This window comes from Eutrigla gurnardus (genome assembly GCF_963514095.1).
Source record: "Eutrigla gurnardus genome assembly, chromosome: 10".
NCBI lineage: Eukaryota > Metazoa > Chordata > Actinopteri > Perciformes > Triglidae > Eutrigla > Eutrigla gurnardus.
Genome location: NC_139924.1, coordinates 10,992,859 through 11,015,111, shown reverse-complemented (window position 1 = coordinate 11,015,111; position 22,253 = coordinate 10,992,859). Strand labels below are relative to the sequence as shown.

The 22,253-nt window shown below is 42.3% G+C and overlaps 1 protein-coding gene across 1 annotated transcript in view; it reads right to left on the bottom strand.

The window, feature by feature from the left end:
* Positions 1-22,253, bottom strand: part of LOC311019930 (melatonin receptor type 1B-B-like) — a gene marked incomplete at its 3' end in the record, with an annotated part of 50,346 nt that overhangs the window by 3,293 nt on the left and 24,800 nt on the right. The window contains exon 2 of the mRNA XM_084019595.1: positions 2,066-2,184. Coding sequence (XP_083875721.1) covers positions 2,066-2,184 — 119 coding nt within the window. The remainder of the gene's footprint in view (positions 1-2,065; positions 2,185-22,253) is intronic.

Sequence of the window (22,253 nt, the reverse complement as noted above, 5' to 3'; positions counted from 1 at the left end):
CATCGTGAATTGTAGGAGTAACAGTTGCGCTTGGTATTCATACTTCATTTATCTACACATTGTTGATATTTCCTACCACGTACAACTGACATCACACCATACAGTTTCTTCGGTCCAACTTATTGTTTGGGTACAGAATGTTCATTTGTTCTGCTCCCATCCCATCACAACACCATGTCTGCTGATTCGTGTCTCAGACCCTTATCAACTTTCATGCAATAATCTATACCGGTCAACGGTTGAATATACATACTTCTTCTTAAAGCCACTTAGTGTTGCTGTTTTTTTTTACTTCTTCTTCTAACACATTCCATTGTCTAACCCCTGTGACCGATAAGGAAAAGGATTTTAACGTAGTTCGTACCTTTCTTTGCCTGAAAATCATGTCCCCTCTAAGATTTTGTCTCTCTCTGTGTATGAAGAGATTTTGTAGGTTCTGAGGGAGAGTTCTGTTATAAGCTTTGTACATCATTTGTGCTGTGCGATAGTTTATTAAATCATATAGTTTGAGTATTTTCACTGATTTTAATCAGTGATGATTTCCACAGACTCTGCTAAAGCTTGAGCAGTCGACTGGTTCCTTCTGAAGCCGTATTGGCTGTCATATAACAGTTTATGTTTGTTGATGAAGTTATCGAGCCTATTGTTGAATAGCTTCTCTAGGATTTTTGACAATTGTGGCAGTATAGATATTGGTCTGTAATTTGTAAACTCATGTGTGTCACCGTTCTTAAACAGTGGCACAACCTTGGCAACTTTCATTTTATTAGGAAACGTCCCAGTTTGAAATGACAGATTGAAAATGTAGGTCAGGGGTGAAATGATTCCATCTAATATCTCCTTGATTAATCTCATGTCTAAGTCGTCAGCGTCAGTGGAGGTTTTGGCAACGCATAAGTTGACCAGGTGTCTTATCTCTGTGTCCTTCACTGATGTGAGAAACATTGAGCTGGGATTTATGTCTCCATCCTTATCAAAATGACTCTATATACTCAAAATACGCTATGATAATAGCAGAGCACCACCTGCCCTCTCCAAACACATCCAGCGTGTTTTCAAGATGCTGATTGTGCACTCTGGAGCGAGACCGCGCATACCGCTGATTGAACGACACCTCCGGGTGAGTCTGATGGTTGGTCATCAACCAGGGGGCCAGGGCAGATCCTCCATCTCCTAATAAAATAAGTCATTATGGGAATAGAGCCCTCTGTTGCTGGTATTTATAATTAAGATACAATATGAGAGCTATTCGTCTCCAGCTCCTTGTTCGAGGCGCAAACCCACAGAACTGTTTAGTAATATACAGGAATGAATGTGTTAGTGTAGTGTTGTCTTTTATTCAAACACAATAATGCGTTGTTATATAATGAAAATAATGATTGTAATTTAAATCCTTCAGTATTATGCAACTGTAGAATTGAAGAACGCAATAACCAATATTTTCTTAATAACTTATAATTATCTTCTTAATAACGATTGGTGAATGAGGCCCAATGTTTCATCCATCATGGCTGAAATAACCACTATTGCTGCTTTGTACATGTTGTGAAGTCCCAGACAGCCAGGTTATCAAACAGTCCTATGTGAGTTCTTAACATCACCTAGAGGTGCTCTGGGGGACGCTGGGCAGAGAGGACAACCAAACTGGAGCAGGTAAGCAATCTACTCTCATTATAGTATTGAATTAATGCATATCAATACAGCACACTGTTAGCATAAACATGAGATTGGCAAGGAGTGTATATTCCAGCAAACACAGTATTTAAAGTAAGAACATTGAGTGATGTTGAGGAGTTGCTGTGTTTTTTGTTTATTTATTTTTTTTTTTTTCTGTATCTGTCTACGGAACAATGTTGTATTGTTTGTTCTTTTTGTCTATTTTGAAAAGACATTGCTTTGAATGCAGAGTTTCATTTTGCATTTGATTTGTTGCGTTTTGCCTTTTATACGTGTGCTTTTGGATTCGTGTGTCGAGTTCTGAGCATAGGAGCTATGCTTTCAGATGTGTGTGAACAATTGAGGGAAAACTGTAACTACTTCCAACAAAGAGAACCCAAAAAGTCACCTTGCACTGGGTGTCACCCAGTGACCAGCCGTCATGGAAGATGGCGTACAACACCAGAGGGTAGGGGTAGAACGCGACCACCAAGTCGGCGAAGGCCAGGCTCACCACAAAGACGTTTCCTGTCGAAGACAGAGGGAGAGCAAACAGAGTCATGCGAAGCTGTGATTCAAACTGTAATTACTTTGAGTGTAGCAGCAGGTTTGTGCACATGGCAGGCTTCCAAACAGTGTTAACCAATCAATCACACAAACACAAGCAAACACTGAGCTCATAACTCTGTGGTGGATGCACACAGTTGAGATATCTGAAATAAATGGAGACCCTCATGCCAATGTAGTGCCACCACTCAATATAAAGGGCAAATGAGATTGCTTGGCACTGGAAGTCTTTAAAAAGGGATGTTGAAGAAGCAGGTCGATAAGCAGTAGCTCCGAAAAAGTGGTGTCTATTCACAAAAAAGTGGACTTGGACAAAGAGCAAAGAGGAAACCTGGGAATTCCAATACAACTAAATTAAACTAATGACAAAAAAAACTGTTCTCCCTCCCTCTCTCTCTCTAGTGAATGGCATTTTGCCTTCTCAGCCTCACTTACTGACGCATACAACCTGCCCAGATTAGTATAGGGGGGAAACAGGGCAGGCATCCAAACAAACAGAATAATTAACATGCCATTAATTCAAGATCTTTAAGTAATTGCTGACATGTCAATACATCTACATGCACCCATCTATACAATGAACACGGGGCAGAACTATCCGACCTACATCTTCCTACAGCTGAACAACACCCAGTGGTTCCCTGCTGAGAGGACATGATGAGGCAGCTGATCCACCACAACATCTAAGGCAGAACATAAACAATGAAAAAAAATCTCATGTACTCATGGAACCCTCAACAAGATTGTGTGATCTATACAGCAATAAATAAGATATCAAATAATCCAAAACACTGAAATCAACCCTGAAGCAGACACAAAATTGTTAATCTGTTGTACTCGGGCAGCAACCTCCGGTTCTGAAAAGTGAAGCCAAAACTGAAGTACCTTAAAGTTAAATTAAAAAGTTAAATTCTCTCTGCTGGCCATCAGGGGGCGACTCAAAAAGAAGTCTATGAGTCAATGAACTTACTTGTCACTTGATTTATCTCAGTAAACACTGTAAACATAAGTTTACAATCAATCTCTGGTTTAAAGTCTTCTTAAATCCAGCATGATGTTCATTCAGTATGATTAATTTCGAGTCAAATGGACCATAAAGCAGGGGAGGCTATCTTGTGATTGACAGGTTTCTACCAATGCAGTTAGCAACTAAGACGACTTTAACACTTAAAATTGACCTTGAATTATGAAGCTAACGTTAACAGCTTCACACCAGAATCCAGATGGATCCAGATCCAGGAAGGTTGCTCCTTGGGGTGTAACTCTGCCGCTTGTGTTCATCAGATTTGTTGCTCCTCCGTAGTCCAAATATGGTCACTTCCTTCACTGGTTGTAAAAACAGCGCTGGCCAAAAATGCTGAACTAAAGACTTTGGACCTTGGAAATTCAAAATGGGTCTGAACCCTCCCGTCTTCTTTGGAACCAGGCAGTACGCTGTAACAGGGCCTGGACCTCTGATGAGAGGTAATCTATCCCCTCCTGGGTGGACAGATTTACCTCCTTGATGGTGCACAACTCCGTGTCCGGTCCATCTGTTCTATTACCAGCCAGTTGTTTTTCCACCCTTCTTAAAACTGTCGGGGACAAGCAGCCAGCTGTGGCACAGCAGCTAGCGAGCTGTGGTATCCTGTCTAAGACCTCTGTGCCACCAGACCCTCCATGAACGGAAGGCTGGCCCATAGGGGTGGCCGAGACAGACATGAGGCCCATGAACGCATCACCGCCTGCTCACCTGTAAATGCAGCATGCAACGCGTCACTGTGTTGGATCTGTCTCATGTCCCATGTGGATGTCGATGGGGGAGGAATAGACTCACGCGTTCTCTGACACGCGAAAACAAATGAGAGATAAGAGATGGCGCTGGGTCTTCAGTGAGAATATGTCACTTTTAATTGCTGTTGAATGGTGAACGGGTTCACCTCTGGGAGGAGAGTGGCGGGCTGAAAAGGTCACATGTTGGGGGGATAGTCGTAATGGTGCCTTGAAACATACGCTGAAAGAACAGTGGCTGGCCTCTGGAGTCATTATGGCACGGCAGTGGATATTTTATCACACTAATACATACATTTATCTGGGACGCATCGTTGGTTTTGGCGACGATGTATTTTCATCATTATTAAACATCAGAATGATGATCAATGATAATTGCCAAATAAAATAAAAGTTACTACATGGGTCTTTTATGTGGTTATGAAACAATGTTGAGTATGCACACCTTAAGAGCCCATGTTGACATTTTCACAGGCAAAGTCAGTTAAAAGGAGTTTGTTTGTTCTCTGTATAGATGGGTGCACGTAGATGTATTGAGATGTCAGCAGTAACTTGATATCTTGTATTAATGGCATGCTAATTATTGTGTTTGTTTGGATGTCTTTTATTGAGGCTGAGAAGGCAAAGATGGAGAGAGAGGAGTATTTTCTCTTTAGTTTCCCACGCTCTTTGTTTCAGTCAACTTTTTGGTTTAACGCCTCTTTTTCTTCTTGTTATCTTTGGACTACTCCTGCTTATCGACCTGCTTCTTCAACATCCCTTTTTTTTTAGATTTCCAGTGCCAAGCCACCTTTTGTATTGAGTGGTGGCACAACATTGGCATGAGGGTCTTTTATGTCAAAGACCTCATCATCATGGCCAAGTCTGGAGCATGGGCCCGGTACCACACAGTCAGATTGATCTTACACCTAACTAAGAGACTAAGAGACAGTATTTCTCATACAGTTGAGAGAGAGAAGAGATGGATGCAGGCTAACAACTATGGCAGTAAAACATCAAGAGCATGATGTCCTGTCAGGAAGGATAAAACGGTCTTGGAGGGAACAAAAGGTCACTTTGCTTTTTTCAGGGGCAGATATTTCAAACATTTAAGTTCTGTTCCACATTTCAGGCAACCTCTGCCATCCCACAACCAATCCATGAGAGGCTGCAGGGGTCTCTGCTCTGCTTGATGTGGCTCTGCTGTGTCAACGGCGACATTTCCCTCACCCTTCAGATGCCCTCTAAAACGACAAACCTGCCAGACCTTGCTGACAAAGCCACCTAGGTAACCATGCAGAATCAGCACAGGAAGTGAAACTCTAGCACCTCATTTTAAAGGCTGGCAATGTGACGCACAGAGGACGAGAATGTGAAAACAGACATGAGATCAGGGGAGTCGATTAAACGAGATCTCTGTGTGGGTAGAAATGAGGAAATGTATATACGCCAAAATATATTCTGATTTAACCTCGCGTATGCCTGCCACAGTGCACAATTTCCTTTCATAAATCCCCAAACTACTTGAAAACGTCCGCACGTGGATCCGCCTCATGTCCCGCCCTGTTGACGCCCACATTCAACCATTAATGGTCTATGCAAAGCACCTCATGAATGTCGATGCATAAGAATGAGCCTGATGATCAATGTTGCTGACTCCTCTGTCCCTGAACACGTGTTCCTCCATATTCTTCTTTGTAGTCCTGACTGTAATAGTGCATCCATCATGCAGCATCATGCCTCACAAAGGTCATTCGTGGCAATATGTATGTTTACTGTGATCAGACTGAATGCTTCTAAAATGATCAGACGATCAGTGGTGTCCATTAGCCTGGATATTATATGGAAATGGAAGTTTCATAGGTGAATTATTTATCTGTTTATACGTTTTGTTGAACTTGGCAGTATGATTAGGACTCATTATGATGATATGGAGTGTGATGTTTGTATGAGATCTATCAGAGGAACACATTTCTGATCATACTTGTTTTGCATTAAAGCTTATATGATATAATTACACATCACTATGACTACGGACTTCAGGAGCTAGCAGTGAGAGTGTACTACGACTTTTATCCTGACACGTTTTGAGGTGAGTCACATTCCCCCGAATGTCACCTACTTACTGGTGATTAAGGGTTTCCCCAAAGACCACGGAGGACGACCTTCTCTCCTCTGGCCTGATGCCGGAGCTCATTCCTCCTGTTGTATCAGTTTCCCAAGACGGGGGACGTACACTTCATCATAATTTCTACCTCTATCTTGGGATTCTCCCTTCATAAACAGTTTCATCAATAACTCTCAGTCCTACTCTGAGGTCGGAGAGTTTTAGTCCTCGTTTAACCACCACTGTGATTCTCACGAGAGGTTCTGAGAGGAGTAGAAAACCTGGACATAAGGCAGGAAAGTATCACCAACAGAGAAACATTCGCTTCATGATGTGATAATGAACAGGAGTATCGACGGGACACAGTTGATCACATGGCAGTGCAGCTCTCTACACACTGACCACCAGCAGAGAAGATAATGTGAAGTCTTATCCTGAACTCAAACTCTCGTGACACTGAACCACAGAAGGTGAACAGACTTGACATTGAGTATTATGTTTAAAGGGAAACTTACAGTATATTTTTGTGGATTACGTTTGGTCTTGATGTATCACACATTAGTTAAACCAGTCGTGGACGTCCATGAGGAGGTCTGTGTCCTGTGTGAACCAAGTACTTTTGTTGAGTTTTAGTTTGGTTTAAATTTTAAGCCAAACCATGCTGATTTCTAGTAAACCTAACCTAACTGACCTGGTTTTGTTGCCTCAACGTAATCAAGTAGTTTTCTTGCCTAAAAGTAACTGAGTAGTTTTGTAGCCTAAACTTTACTATGTTGTTTTGTAGTGTTCTGTTGTTTCATACAGTTTAATACTTTTTCAATCTGCAAACATTCTGTCCGGAAAAAATACATTTCCCTTGAAACACAATTGAGAGATCAAAGACTTGTGTCATTTAATTTTGGAGCACATGAGGACAGAAATGTACTTAAGTTGGTCAAACCGCTTTATATTCCATTATATAATGTGTCTATCATATCTATAATATATATACATATAATAACTTTGCAACATATCCTGGCCCTTGGTGTCGTACCTTCTACCTGAACTCTGTGCAGCCCTCCTGTAAGTATCCATGAAGTTAACTTTCTCAGCTCACCTGTGAATTTAAACGTATTTTCCTTGGAGACACCTCAAAGAGAAGCTGTAAAAGGAAAGCTCAACTAAGCCTCAACATCTCAGCTGCAGTTTTATAACTTTACACACACACACACACACACACACACACACACACACACACACACGCACACCCACACACACACACACACACACACACACACACACACACACACAGGCAAATCAAAGGTTTTGCACTCTGCTCAGAGCAACCAATCACCTTTGATCACACACATTTGCATCTGTTAAAATGCAAGTGTTCAACATCCAGACAGGCTTACCGCCACACTGAGGTCCATTTGTAATACGTTGTGAACAGGGATATATTGTAGACTTTGGCTCATGGTTTAAAGTAAAACTCATGGGGGCCTCGTCAAGGTGAGGTGAGGGTGGAGCAGTTCTTCTGGGGGCATATTCATTGATGGCTGCAGCTTTAACTCAGAGAGAACTACTCCCTCTAAGCAGCAACACTCCCACAGGGCATGCATTAATAATGTAGCAGCGATGATTCTCCCTCTCCACAATAACAGTCCCAGTAGCTCCATCTGCCTTCACCGCGTCTTCACGGCTGATTGAAGAGTCACTGTGTGTGAATCCGAAACTGGCGCTGCCATTCATACCATCGCACGTTGAATCCGATCGTCTGACGTATGCGGTTATCCAAGAACACACGGCCACACTGGCTATCAAGTTTTAATGTTATATTGTGTAACATTTTATATAATATTCATGCAGTGACGTCAACAGCATTCATAGGACGGGGCTGCCGAGTTAAATGGGTTGATCTTTGCAGAAGCATTCACAAAAAGTGTGGACGATTAGCGCTCTCGGCAGCACGAGGAGGTCCTTCACACTGTGTCATCATCTGGAGGGCCGTTCTCTGAAAGGCCCACAGCGTGTCGATCTGAGCGAAGCAGCGATGAGTGTGAAAACAACCGTTTGGTGCGAGGAGATGGAGACGAGACAAACACCGGTATGTTGAACTTCAGAGGCACACAGACGTACTATAGTCTCATCTCTGTCATTGCACAGAGCACTTATTCAGTGTGTCATCACTGATATAAAGCAACTTTCCTCCTTTACTCCTAGTGGTTAGGAGTGTAACGATTCATGTGATGCATCAATGAATCGATGGTCAGTCCTATAGATTCTACTAAATCGATCTGCTAAAATAAATAAATAGAATGAATCGCTTTAGCTTCACCAATAATTGATATAAATGCGTTTAATCGTATGAATTGTGATTCTTACTTATGATTAATGTTTTAATATGTTTAAGACACTCTCCTCTGCCAGCATGTAGTCTATTGAAAAATGTTCAAAAATAACTGAGCAATGTTTAATTACATTTTTGTATTCAGCATAAAATATTCTGCAGGACTACTTTTTTATAGAATAAATATGTTTAATAAGTAATTCTGTGTTCTGTTTATTGTTTCACCTTTTTCACCAGTTACTGATTTGAATCGTTAAAAAGAAAATTGTCCTTGAATCAAATCGCCAACTAATTAATCGTTAATCGAATCGAAACGTTGTGAAGCTAAAAAATGTCCTACATTATTTCCTACAGAATACTTCTTAAATCAGATTGGAGCTGACTTTCTTACGTTTATAGACAAATGTCTTGAACACAATTTTGTTCCTTTCTGAAGTGTATGCAACTTCACTCAACTTCTGCTCAATGTCTTATGAAGTGCCGTGAATATGTGAACCTTAAAGTTTACAGCCAAACTTGTATAAAAATCCAATATTTATATATCTCCCTGGAAAACCAAATAAGATGTGTGATTCCATCAACTAGTACCAACCAATTATCATGTGTATGAATAGAATAATGTTTATTTTTATTTCTCGCTATTTCTTTTTCTCCTTTTCTTCTTCTCTGTTTACAATTTAGTTATTATGATTATAATTATTCATGCTGTTTTTTTAAAACTCTTTTTAGACATTTTTTCCTTTTCTTTTTTTTTTATTTTCTTCACATGCAGCCCTCTGTTACATATCTGTGTCTTAGTGTTTGTTTTGTAAATCAATATTATTGCTTTTGTATTCATCATGTCCATCTTGTCTATCTGTATTTACTTACTGGTGAATAAAGAGGAGAAGTTACATCGTCCCGACTGACAGGAAAGAAAAAACGTGGTGCACGTGTGAACGATACTTTTGAAATACTTGACAGTTGTTCTGAAAACAATGAAAAGCCATGTACATGAATCCGTAGATACAACTGAGACTGTTTTTGCTCCTCAGCAGCTATTTGCACCAACAAGGAAGAAACTCTAAAGAGGATTTGTGGGGGGTTTTTTACCACTGAGGTCGCATCAAGAACGATTAGTATCACATTTCTTTGGTTTGATTCTTTGGATAGTCCACATATTATAAAGGGGTTACTTAGTTTGTGTTACGAACTAAAATGGGCTGTGGGGTAGCACTGTCACAGCCCACAGGCTTTAATTGAAGCCATTCTTCAGTGAGGATAGTCATTAAAAGTGAGTCATACATCACTGGAAGCAGACCTGATTTTAACGTGTTCTCGTGTATGCAGGGGCTGCACACTTTGATTCCTGGCTCGGGTTCCTTCTGTGGAGAGTTTGCATGTTCTCCTCGTGTGAGTGAGGGTTCTCTCCAGGTTCTCCGGCTTCCTCCCACAGTCCAAAGACTGGTGACCTGTCTGTCTCTACATGTCGGCCCTGTGACAGACTGGCGACCTGTCCAGGATGAACCCTGCCTTCGCCTAATGACAGCTGGGATCGGCTCCAGCCCCCCCCCGTGACCCTGAATACAGGATAAGCGGTAGAACAGTCTAAGACGACGGCTGGATAGTGTATGCAGCAGAGCTCCAACATCTTCTGCCACCTACAGCCCTGAAATGTCTGTGTGACCTACCATGTCCTTCTAACCACATATACACAACCCCCACACATCCCCCATTCCCCCCTTTACTTGACATTTCATTCCCCCATCTATCGTCTCATCTGTTCCCTCCCATCCCTCATTCTTTATTAGACCTCCTCCCATCCCCCCTCTTCCACTTCAACCAGCCATCCGGGGACCGGTCCCTTGGAATGGAAGCCAGTTGTTTGAGGGATGAGGCTCTCCTTCAATTCTGCGACACTTCAGCTGGCAGGGCTAACAAAGCTTGCTGCTGATTGATGGTGACAGTCAAGTACAGTAAAGGAGAGGAGGATGAGGAGGACAAGGAGAGGAAGGAGGGAGCGGATGTGGGGGGACAATGGGGGAAGGGACAGGAGGACATCGAGAGTAAGTAAGGCAATGTGATGGTACACGCACACACACACACACACACACACACAGCTATGGAAATAATATATTTAACGTGAGCAGAACATCACTGCACAAATGGCCACAAAGTCGTTTGTATTTCATTATTATTTTGGGGAAAATGCGCTTATTGCCTCCACATTGACAACGACAGTGTACAACACTCCTTTCTTTCGTAACTTTCACAATAAAAGCCTTCGACGTACATGTTGCATCACTGCTTACCAGGGGAAGTTAAATTCACTCACGGCATTTGGATAAGAGGCAACTCAACCAAGGAGCTTACAATATGTATTTATTATGATGTCAGTATTTATTATGGATGGTCCACCAGCCGCCGTTGATCTGGCTCGTTTTAATTGGGCGACAGCAGTGACATTTTTAAGTGTGCAGATGAGCTCACTGTATAATAGATATCCAGGGAGTTCTATACAGACGATAAATAAAACCCCCTGGAGTGAATGAGTAAGTGATTTCAGACACAACCCAAGTATTATGGAGTCTTGAACAGCTTGAAGATGATTGGTCTGTTGTGCACGTTCAACACACTTCTTCAGGTTAATACATCCCTGCTCTGACGAGGAGAAAGGGGCTCTGCAAAGTGCTGACTGCAGGAACCACAGGTGCATCCTTTATTTTGGTGACAGGAGCCTCATGATTGGATCTGTTTATTGATTGGTCATCTGATCTCGGGGCAGAGTAAAGAGGGCGGCTTTACTATTTAATACCTATAGCACTTTGATCATAGTACTGTTGAACAGCTACTACTTTACTCAGACGAGGACCTAACACTCGTTTCTATTTTTTTGCTCTTACTTTATCGGCAATGATATGTTGTGGTTTCTTTCTTGTGACAAATGTACTTATTGTAAGTCGAATTGGACAAAATGCCCTAAATGTAAATGTAAATTTAACATAATATTGTATGATTTGGTGATTAACACCTGTGGAAAGAGGAATGGAAATACAAGCAGCTGCTCTAATGCCATTCGTGTTCATTTATCAAATATGATGTATTTGTACAATCTGAATCATATACCAGTAGGTGACAAGAACAAATGAATTTGTACTTTGAGCACAGAGGTGACTTCTTCTTAAATATTGTTTTTGGCATGAGGCACCCACTTTCAGACTTCATCCCTCTCGCCACCCAAACAAATCTGACACCAAATAAAAGGAAGCCACAGCTCCTTAATGAAAAATGTGCAATAGCTGCATAGGTTAACTACGCTTTCTCCAAACACGGGGAGCTCTGAATGTCAGGCTTGTTTTCCTCTCCCTTCCAGCTCTGAGATTAGTCCATAAAAATTAAATTACAGCTAGTTAAAAACATTTAAAGATACATTTCATGGTTTTAGCTGGCACGCACACACACACACACACACACACACACACACACACACACACACACACACACACACACACACACACACACACACACACACACACATTGTCAGGTTCAAACTAATGCTGCAATCCACTGAATTTGAAAAGAAAACCCCCTCTAATGCTTGTCATTGTTTGCGCTACATGATTGCATACATGTCAATGCAAAAAATTAAATAGCAATGAATTTGCGTCGGCAGTGCGGATCATGTGCCACATTTGTATCGCGTCATTACCGAATTTGCCTAAAAGAAACTTGCTGTAGCGGTCTGTTGTCACGCAGAGCTGCCGTATTTATGACTCGATGATTAGCTGCAATGTTAGCATAGCTGTTACGTGCCAGTGTTTGCTTGTGTTTTGCTGTGTTTTGTGTGTGATTGTCTCCAGGTGTGTCCGGGTGACGTCGCTGAAGCTGCTCAGCTGTAATCAGCAGGAGAGCTTAAGTGTGACGCCGAGCTCCAGTACGGGTGGTTACTGTTCTGCTCTCTCTCTGTGTGCGTGCGTGCGTGCGTCTGATCAATACGAACTCCATTCGGAAAAGCAGTATTTTAAAAGATGTTTGCTTGTCGTCTTGCAGACAGACGCCGCATGACTATGAACTTGGTTTCCAGGCGTATCGGGACTTCACAAGCAGCAGTCGTGGTTATTTGAGCCATGCTGGTTGAAACCTTGTTGGTGTCTACATGGAGGGAAGCCCCACCTACTCTACAGTGTGTCTAACAGGAAGACACACATAAACACAAGTGATGCCTCTCCGGGTAACAGGAGTAAGGCAAACATTAGCTGCTTTGGTGTGAACACACTGTAACATGGAAAAGTGCAATGCCACACTCACTCATTTTCAAGCAAGATTCATCCAGCCTGACTTTGCTGGCATAATCACACCTGACGCAACACCAACACACACATTCTTTACTTTTTTTTTGTGTTTTATGTCGTGTTTCTGTTATAGAAACAGAGTCTTCTCCGTCCATTTAAGCAGCATTTCCTTGAAATAACTAAAATTAGATTTTCCTTAAAATTTCCCCATTGGATTCTCGATTTGTTCATTTAAAGATGGTTACTCTACACTTCTCTTCGCTACTGGTGCTGTGGTAACTGATGTATGTCCTCTGTAAATGCTTGTGATGCTCAGATACTCAGAGACAAGTGTCTTTTCCCAAACAAGATGCACTGTGACACATTAAGACTGGAAGTATACATATAATACCTACTGGAATTATCGACTTCCGGCTCACAATGGTTTGTGGCATAACTTCATACAATGTTCCTTTTTAGGCTCCTACACTGAAAATAGCGACGATGCAAAGTGGTGCACATGAAAGAAAGTTGCAAGTCAAAAAAATGGTAAACTGGTTTCTGCTTGAGGGTCCCGGGTTCGATTCCCGGGTCGGGTTCAGGTTCCTTCTGTGTGGAGTTGGCATGTTCTCCCCGTGTAAGCGTGGGTTCTCTCCGGGTTCTCCGGCTTCCTCCCACAGTCCAAAGACATGCAGGATAGGGATAGGTTCGTTGATGACTCTAAATTGCCCATAGGTGTGAATTAGAGCATGACACGGGAGTGGATTTTCACTCCCATCCCATCCCACTCCCAGAGAAAAAATCCCATCCCATCCCAATCCTGTAGAATGACTCCCGCTCCCATACCGCTCCCACTCAAAATTACTCCCACTCCCATCCAACTCCGTTTTTTTTTGTTTTTTTTCATCACATTCAACTCGCATGAATCCATGCAATATTTGCGACTTCCCAATAAAGTCAGTTAATCTCACCGACGGATCATTGTGTCGGACTTTAGTCTGTAGCTCTCGCTTCCCGGCTTCATCGCCTCTACCTCCCTCCGCGCATTTAACTTCCGGTAGTGGCCGGCCCGGCCGGAAGTCAAAGCACTGTTGGATGTGTAGTTCTTTTGACTTGCTAAAGCAAGTCAAAATAGTTTTGGCTCACTGAAAGATGACTACAAAAATGGACGTGTCTGTCCATTTGGTTGTTTAACACGGCTGAAAATCATCATCTATTAATGGCGTTCCCGCTCCTGCCCGCTCCCGTTGATTTTTATTCCCATCCCGTCCCAATCACGGGATTAATAAAACTTTGACTCCCATCCCGTGGGAATCCCACGGGAATCACGTGACCCGCGGGAATTCCCGAAAAATCTCATGCTCTAGTGTGAATGTGAGCATGAATGGTGGTCTGTCTCTACATGTCGGCCCTGTGATAGACTGGCGTCCTGTCCAGGGTGAACCCCGCCTTCGCCCAATGACAGCTGGGATCGGCTCCAGCCCCCCCGCGACCCTGAATACAGGATAAGCGGTAGACAATGGATGGATGGTTTCTGCTTCTTGATGTATCGTGGTATTTGTATCTGCAACGCAATAATTTTCCTAAATCTAATAGAGGGAGTGTTACAGTGAGTATTTGGGATGCATCACTTCCCTTCCTTCCAAAGTCGACGAGCATTTTCGTCATCTAAATGATCCTGATCAGCTCGTGTCCTCGATCACCTCAGGCTACGGTACAATGTAAGTCAGCTGTCAGTAATTAGGCTGAAATGTTAGTTTCCCCACTGGAATCTCTCATGGACCTTCAAACACTTTCTCATAGCAGACATTATCATATGTCATTGCAGGAATAGCACAGATGTAATTAACATGAATCTGCATTCTTTTCAGGTGTCAGTCCGGAGCCCTGTTTGCATTATTAATGGTATTATGTCCTTTTTTTCTGTGACAGTCAAATGTCTGCTGTATAAAATGATGCCTGAACTGAAAGTCGTTTCAAAGAACCTTGACATCTGTTCTCTGAACGACCTTATCCGACGAAACACATTAGATGTGCTTTGACAAACAGCTCTGCCTGGAAAACGATGCCCACGGTTTGAAATATCGGCTGGCTGAAGGTTGAAGTTGAAGTTTGTGAGCGTTTTGGTCACCGGTTTGTGTCCTGGACTATCAGTATAACTCTGGGTGGCGAAGGTGAAGAAGGTGATTGAGCTGCTCAGGATCCAGCAGGTCACTGTGGTCCAACTGGGCAGCTTCATGTTTAAATGTAGAGCTGTGTGATTATCATGGATGTGTCTAAAGCTGTTGATCTGCTGCTCCTTTGCCTCCTCTTTGGCTGAAGTGCTCCTCTTGACAAAATATATCATATTATAGAACATTTCTGTTGTCAACGCATCAAATGAAAAAGCTGTTTTTAACACATTAGGTGTCGTGGCAACCCTACTGTGTTGCTGCCCGCTGTTGTCACACTGCTGGTTGTAGAGAAGCTTGCGATTAGGTGGAGGTGACAACAGCACAATAACCAAGTCTGAGCTGCCAGCCCAGGGGAACGTTTACGCCCAATATCATTTTTTTTTAAATGATTGCACTATGGGGAAGGCACTTACATCAGAATGTTGCTTGTGGAATTCAGCTCAGCATTCAACACAATCTCACCCATGAAACTGAAAAACTCACTCTGCAACTGGTTAGGGAGACTGGCTCACAAACAGACCACAGGCAGTGCTGATTGGTGGATAAAACTCATTCACAGTGCTGAACACCGGAGCCCCACAGGGCTGTGTGCTCAGCCCCCTCCTGTTCACATTGTATACTCACAACTGCTAATCCTGACATGACGAGAACTCTGGGCCTCATTCACCAATATCTTATCTATCCAACGTTTTTTCTAAATTTGTTCTCAAGTTTCTAAGAAAAAGTTTACATTGGATCCATGATGTGTTCTTAAACCGCAGAAATGTTTGCACCTGTGTTCTTATCATGATGAATTCCACGTGTTCATAAATTGAAAGCTCCTGCCAGTTCGTCCTAATTAGCATAGCCAATGCCCATAAAAGGGGATGAGACTGCAGGGCCGTGTGCACACACAGAACTTGAGAAAAAAGTTGAGACAGAAGTAAAGAATGTCGACAACAAAAAATAATTATTGCCAAAAACAGAGATGCCGACCTCTGGAGGTGGAAAGAAATTCCAAATCTACAATAATCCAAAATAAGAATGGTGGAAGAAGAAAATGATTCTTAACAACGGTTGGGGAATGAGGCCCAATGTTTGTGGATGACACGACTATGATGGACAGATTTCAAACCATGATGTCAACAAATTCAATCGTGTCGTGTTGGTCACCCTGCTGCCGTCTGGCAAGAGATACGCAGACTTCAGAGCAGCTTCCTCCTCAACCCTTCCTCATCCTCAGCACCATGAATAAATGACAACTAATTTACTGTTGTGCCTGATCATTGATTCATTGGCTGCGCCGCTCTGTCACTAACTCTCATGTCATTCCAGATTTAGCCACGCCCTCCTGGACTCCGTTAACGCTCTTCATTCCCTGCCTCTTCTTATCCCGCCTGCCTCATTCCCAGACTGATGATGCTTTGCCTAAATGTAGCTTGTTTCTGTAAATCCTACAAGACTCTCACGTCACTGACCCTGTCATGCATGTGGGTTCCCACCTGCTCTGAGCCTCCAGCGCTGCAGTGTGTTTGGGTTTACGATTTTATGCAAACGCTGTGCCATCTTCGGCAAGAGGCTCAGGGACAATACAGTGGGTTTCATACACAAAAAGTATTTTAGTTTACTAAAGCTGTAATTTTGAGGGTTTTGTTTGTTTTTGTATGTATTTGTAACGACCAACAAAGGCATCACATGGGACTGTCGGTTCGGTATCAGCAGGATGTGGTGATTGACAAACGACTGACCCAGAACGACACGATTCCTTCTGCAGATGTTATACTGGCTGACAAGGTGTACTGAGCCCCTGTGAACACTCCAGCTGCTACCAAAGCGTTATTGTTTCTCACATTTAAAGCGTTTGCTTGTCCTGTGACTCACAACAATTCAAATAAAAACACCACTTTCACATGTTTAGGGTGCTGAATTATTTCCATCTGCTGTTTGTTTGTCTGTTGTGATCAGTCTCGTCACGTGATTTCTGGCTCTCCTTACTGAAGCAGCGCCTCTGATCGCTTCTATAGTCGGTGTTGGAGAAGATCATTAGATGTTGCAGCAAAGCAACAAGCTGCTCTTCGTTGAAACAAGTTTGCTGAAACTCCAGTTGAAACTACTGAGGCAGTGGAGCTATTTCAAATCACCATCCACTGTGAAGTTAAACAAATGGATTTAATTATTTTGTGGTGTAATTTATCACATCACAAAATGAATGAATGTGAGAGTAAGAGGAATCCAGACTGCCGGGTAGTTCCATGCATTTCACTGATAACATTTAACGGCTCAGAATTAATGTACAGGATTAGCACAGGAAATTAAGTTTCACTTCTCTCCTTCGATCTGAACACACTGACTCTCTCTCCCACTTCCTCTCTCTCTCTCTTTAGTCAATCGAAAGACTTAAAACATCGAAAAGCAGTAAGAAGTGTGCAAGTGATGCACTGAGATGTTCCACTACTGGAACTGAAAGTTTTGAACAGACAATTTTTTTTTACCTTATTTTTTTCATTTGAAGGATGGTAATTGTAATTAAAAGTTGTTTCACTGTTGGCCAGAAAAACACAATTTGTCTTTCTCTTTTCTCTTCTCTTGCTTCACGTGGAAATGTGTAATATGAGTTTGGTTATTCAAACAATTTGAAATTATGATGTTGAGAATAGACCGCATGATTGCAGCATTTACATTGAAAATAGTTTTGGCCACAAAAAAAAAGAAGAATTAACCCTTTGAGCCCTTCATGGCCTGCTGTAGTCTCTGGTACAGTGTTGCCTATAGGTGTCAGTTCTGGTCATTTACCCTCATTATACATCATATTTGATTAGAATCCTTTCTTTACAGCCCTCCTTACATGGTTCAGATCCATTAACTCTCTCCACAAAAATCTTCTTTAAACTGTCATTTTACAATCAAGAAGTTGGATTCATAATAAATAGGCAACTTAAGTTGAATTTTTTATTATTTAATGTACTTTATTTGATAATGAAATAATGAAATAAATAATAATTGTTAAAATGCTAATGTTGCCTTGAAGTTACAATGTACCATTTATGGATTCCCAACATGGATTTTTTTTGTATTGTAAATTTAGCCTCAGTAACAGTATTTAAAATGCTCTTGTTTATCAAAGTGTGCCCATGTTTCACTGCCGCAGAAAAATTACTACATTTAAAAATACTAAAAATGTTATAATATTGAAATGTGACCCACTACTTTGTTTTGAAGCAGGTTATGATTGTTTGATTATGATGTTTGGTGCAAAGTTTGCTAAAATATGTTAACACATTTTATTGCATTCATTCCAGCTGTTCCACAATGGTACAACGTTGCAGGGTTTGACAGGGTCAAACAAACTCAAGAAAACACTTATGTTTGATGTTTTTTTTCCATTTCAAATGAATTTTAAATTATTGATGTAATTGAATATTTCACTTTTAACATTTTAAACAATAACTAAAAAATGTTACCATTATGGTACGGTGTTGCTTTGAGGTAACGCTCCTCCTTTAAACTTTCTTAAAATTACAAATCAATTTTTACCAACTGGCATCACTACAGTAAAGTTACTGATGTCATGTGAAAGTAGAAAACCTGATTGATGCCATGTCATTCTACCTTGTCGGGAAAAGGGCTTGGATAACATTCCAATGTTCGATTTAGGCAAGTGGAATCTGGCATGGGGATTTTCAACGGGGTCCCTAGACTTCAAGATATGCAAATGAAAATGGGTGCTCTGGGTACCCAACAGCCTTTAAAGAGATGCCCACTTTATGCTAATCCCATGCAGTTTTGGCTTGTCTGTAAAGGGGAGACTCATGGGTATCCACAGAACCCATTTCCATGCCATGGTTTAGCAAAAAAACATGCCGTCATTTAGCATGCAGCATAAATGTGTTGTTTCCTCCTATTCTAAAATGTTGTATTTAAATACATTTCTTGCATCTTGCTCTCACAGGTAAAACAAATTAGCTGTTGTGACCTCTAGGATAATCACAGCCTCATTTACAACCATAGAGACCTTGAACACTTACAGTGTAATAGAAGATGCAGGTGGTCATCATATAGGCTACTTCAATCATAATGTTCTAAGACCTGTTACACTCATATATTTGTAATTAAAATGTATTCAATAATTCAGATTCTGAGGAGAATAACTTGACACACACTGACCTGCATCTCTAATTAATCTTCAGGTTGCCAGCTTGCAGATGATGTACACCACTTCTATGTGGTGTCTACTGTTGACCTGATATCTCCCCCAAAGCCCCTCTGTCCCTGTTCTTCTCTTATTCAACTGTTGCTCAGAGTGGTCTTTGTCTCTTTCAGTTCAGTCTGGTTGAACCATCATAACAGTAGAACAGTGAACAGTAGGCACCAAAAAATGCCAGGCAGCAACATGAACCGGCAAACAGAAACCAGAAAACACCAACATGGTCACCATCCAGGCTGAGATATAACTGTGCGTCTGTGAGGACGGTAAGAGTGCATGTTCTGCTTGTATCGCAGCCAGTGTCCGTGTGACCGAATGATGGCCTGGGATCAGTTTCAGCATTATTTGTTTTGTCCGGCCGTGTGTTGTCTATCTCTCCTGTCCTGTGGTTTGTGAGAGTAAGCAGAGATCCCATCAACCTCTGCTGTTGACACAAGGTGACCTTATACACAAACACATGAAATGCTAAGTAAGCTCAGTTTAGTAGACAGTGAAATCTCCTACTTAGAGAAACCCAGTAGGTGGGAGGACGCAGGACACATTCACTAATGCTATGTGAAGGGCCAGTTGAATTCATTTTATTATATTTATGTGTTTTTGGAAGAGTTAAAGCTGTGCATCAGAATTGGCTCTAGAAATCTCCATAATAGTGAACATTTGTTGAGGGGTTGGGTTTTTAAAATTCCAATCCACAAGCAGTATTAAAATGCCATTATTATGGGCTATTCATTACAGTGAGAGTGGATATAGTACCAGACCAAGGTCATATGTTTTATAATGCATCGCTGTTTCCCACTGTCACAAATAAAAGCACTTATTGCGTAATAAAATCCAGACTGGATGCACTTATCGAAAACCACTGTGCCGCGGCAACATTGGAGATTGCATATTGTACACAACATAACAGTCTCAATACACACACACACACACACACACACGCATACACACGCACACACACACACACACACACACGCATACACACGCATACACACGCACACACACACACACACTATGAAGGTAAATCGATGTCAAAACACTTAGAAAGATGCGCAGCAGCGTGTGTGTGAACGCATGGTTATTTGTTATGCGTGCGTGCGTGCGTGCGTTGTCGTGCGCAGGTTGTATGTCACGCGTAACAAGAAGCTGCGTACATATGAAGCAGCGTGCGCACGTCTGTCTGTCACTGTTTGACAAATGTTGTTACGCGTTCACACGCACGTGCGGTCGCAGATTCTGATGCTGCGCGGCCGGAATTGATCTGCTGTGCGCAACTACTCCGCGTAACTTGAACGCGTAATGTAGTTGGCCTGTTCATTTCAGTCAACCAGGGGAGGCAACTACATTACACGCTCATGTTACCCGGAGTAGTTGCGCACAGCAGATCAATTCCGGCCGCGCAGCATCAGAATCGGCGACCGCACGTGCGTGTGAACGCGTAACAACATTTGTCAAACAGTGAGAGACAGACGTGCGCATGCTGCTTCATATGTACGCAGCTTCTTGTTACGCGTGACAGAGTCTGCGCACGTAGTTTCCGCGTACATGTGAGCGCCTGACAAAAATGTTCAATTATCTTCATGCGAGCGTTAATGCGTGCGTTCGCTAAAAAACGCATGAATGTTACGCGTAGTTACTCTGCGTAATGTGATCACAGGCGTGCAGCAGCCATCACGCGTGAACGTGCGCGTGAACGCGTGACCATTATAAGTCAATGAGGAAACTACATTACACGTCAGGCGCTGTGTGCTGCACAGGCGTCAAAGCACGCGGGTGTGACGCGTTCAGTTGATAGTTGCGCAAGTAATATGAAACGATTCTGACGCCATACACACACACACACACACACACGCATACACACACACACACACACACACACACACCTTATGACGGAGGTGACCAATTTACACTTGGTCATATTCACAGAGGCGTCCTTCAATCGGAAGAATGCTGGTTCAAATCCCGGCTCTTCCAGTCTGCATGCTGAAGTGCCCTTGGGCAAGATACTGAACCCCAAATTCCCCCCGAAGGCTGTGCCATCGGCATGTGGATGTGTGCGACTGTATAAATATGACTGAATAAAGCACTGTGAGTAGTCGAGAAGACTAGAAAAGTGCTATATAAATGTAGTCCATTTACCATGTTTGGGCAGGGTTGGTGGGCGGAGCCTGCAGTCTATAGTAGGCCACTACCACAGAGTCAGACTGTATTAAAGAAGTGAATGATGATCAGGCTAGCAGTCTCTTTGGCCGAGCGGAGTTTGGGTCCTGTGATCTGTCAAACAGAAAGTAACCATGCCCTAAAGCATCCCCTGCTTTATGGTCTATTTGACTGTAAATGGACCATGATTTACTAAAGGAACATCATGCTGTATTGAAAAAGTAATGATTTCTTGTGTATTTAGTCCCTGTCTTTCCCTTTGTCTCTGTCCAGTCATCTGCTTTTTCTGCATTTATCCTGCCTTTTCTGCCTTGCAGATAGCGAGGCTGTAGTAATCACGCCATGGTAGCGTCCTGTCAATCACAATGGAGCCACGCCCTAAAGCAAGTCTATTTGACTCACAATGGACCATAATGAACATCATGCTGTATTGAATAAGACATGAAACTAGAGATTGATCAAATGAGTATTGGGATCATTTTCTAAGAGACTTCCCTGCCATCCATCAGACTTCTTTTTGCAACCAGGGAAGTTGCCCCCTGATGGTCAGCAGAGAGATTGGAAGTTTAAGGCACCTCGGAGTTGGCTTCACTTTTCAGAATCTGAGATTTCCCCCTGATGTGAATGTTAAAATGTTGTGTAAAGTGCTTTGAGTGCTAGGGGCACCCTCCCAGTGATAGCCTGTTATAAACAGAACTTTTTAATTCTAATCCTATTTCTCTTTCCAAGCTAAGTTTTCTTCTTTGTACCAAGGCAACGCTTGTCAACCAGATGCGTCAAAGAGTGCAATCAGCACCATAGTTGTGTGTTATCCCTGTCACACAAGCAGTGGTGTGTTTTTCAGTTATTGTCGACCTTCTCCCAACATGTGCCAAGCCCATTATCTAGGACAGCCAGCCTTACATGTAAAGAAGTCGGATGACAGATCAAAGACAGCCTGACTAAGTTGAACCAACATCCAGACACAGAGCGTGAATACAGGTTTGTTGCTTAAGACACAGGTGTGAGTTAATGGTTTCATTTTATTGTCCATGCAGAGAGCAGGTGTATTGTCAGGTGCTGGGTTTCTTGCTTGTTGTCT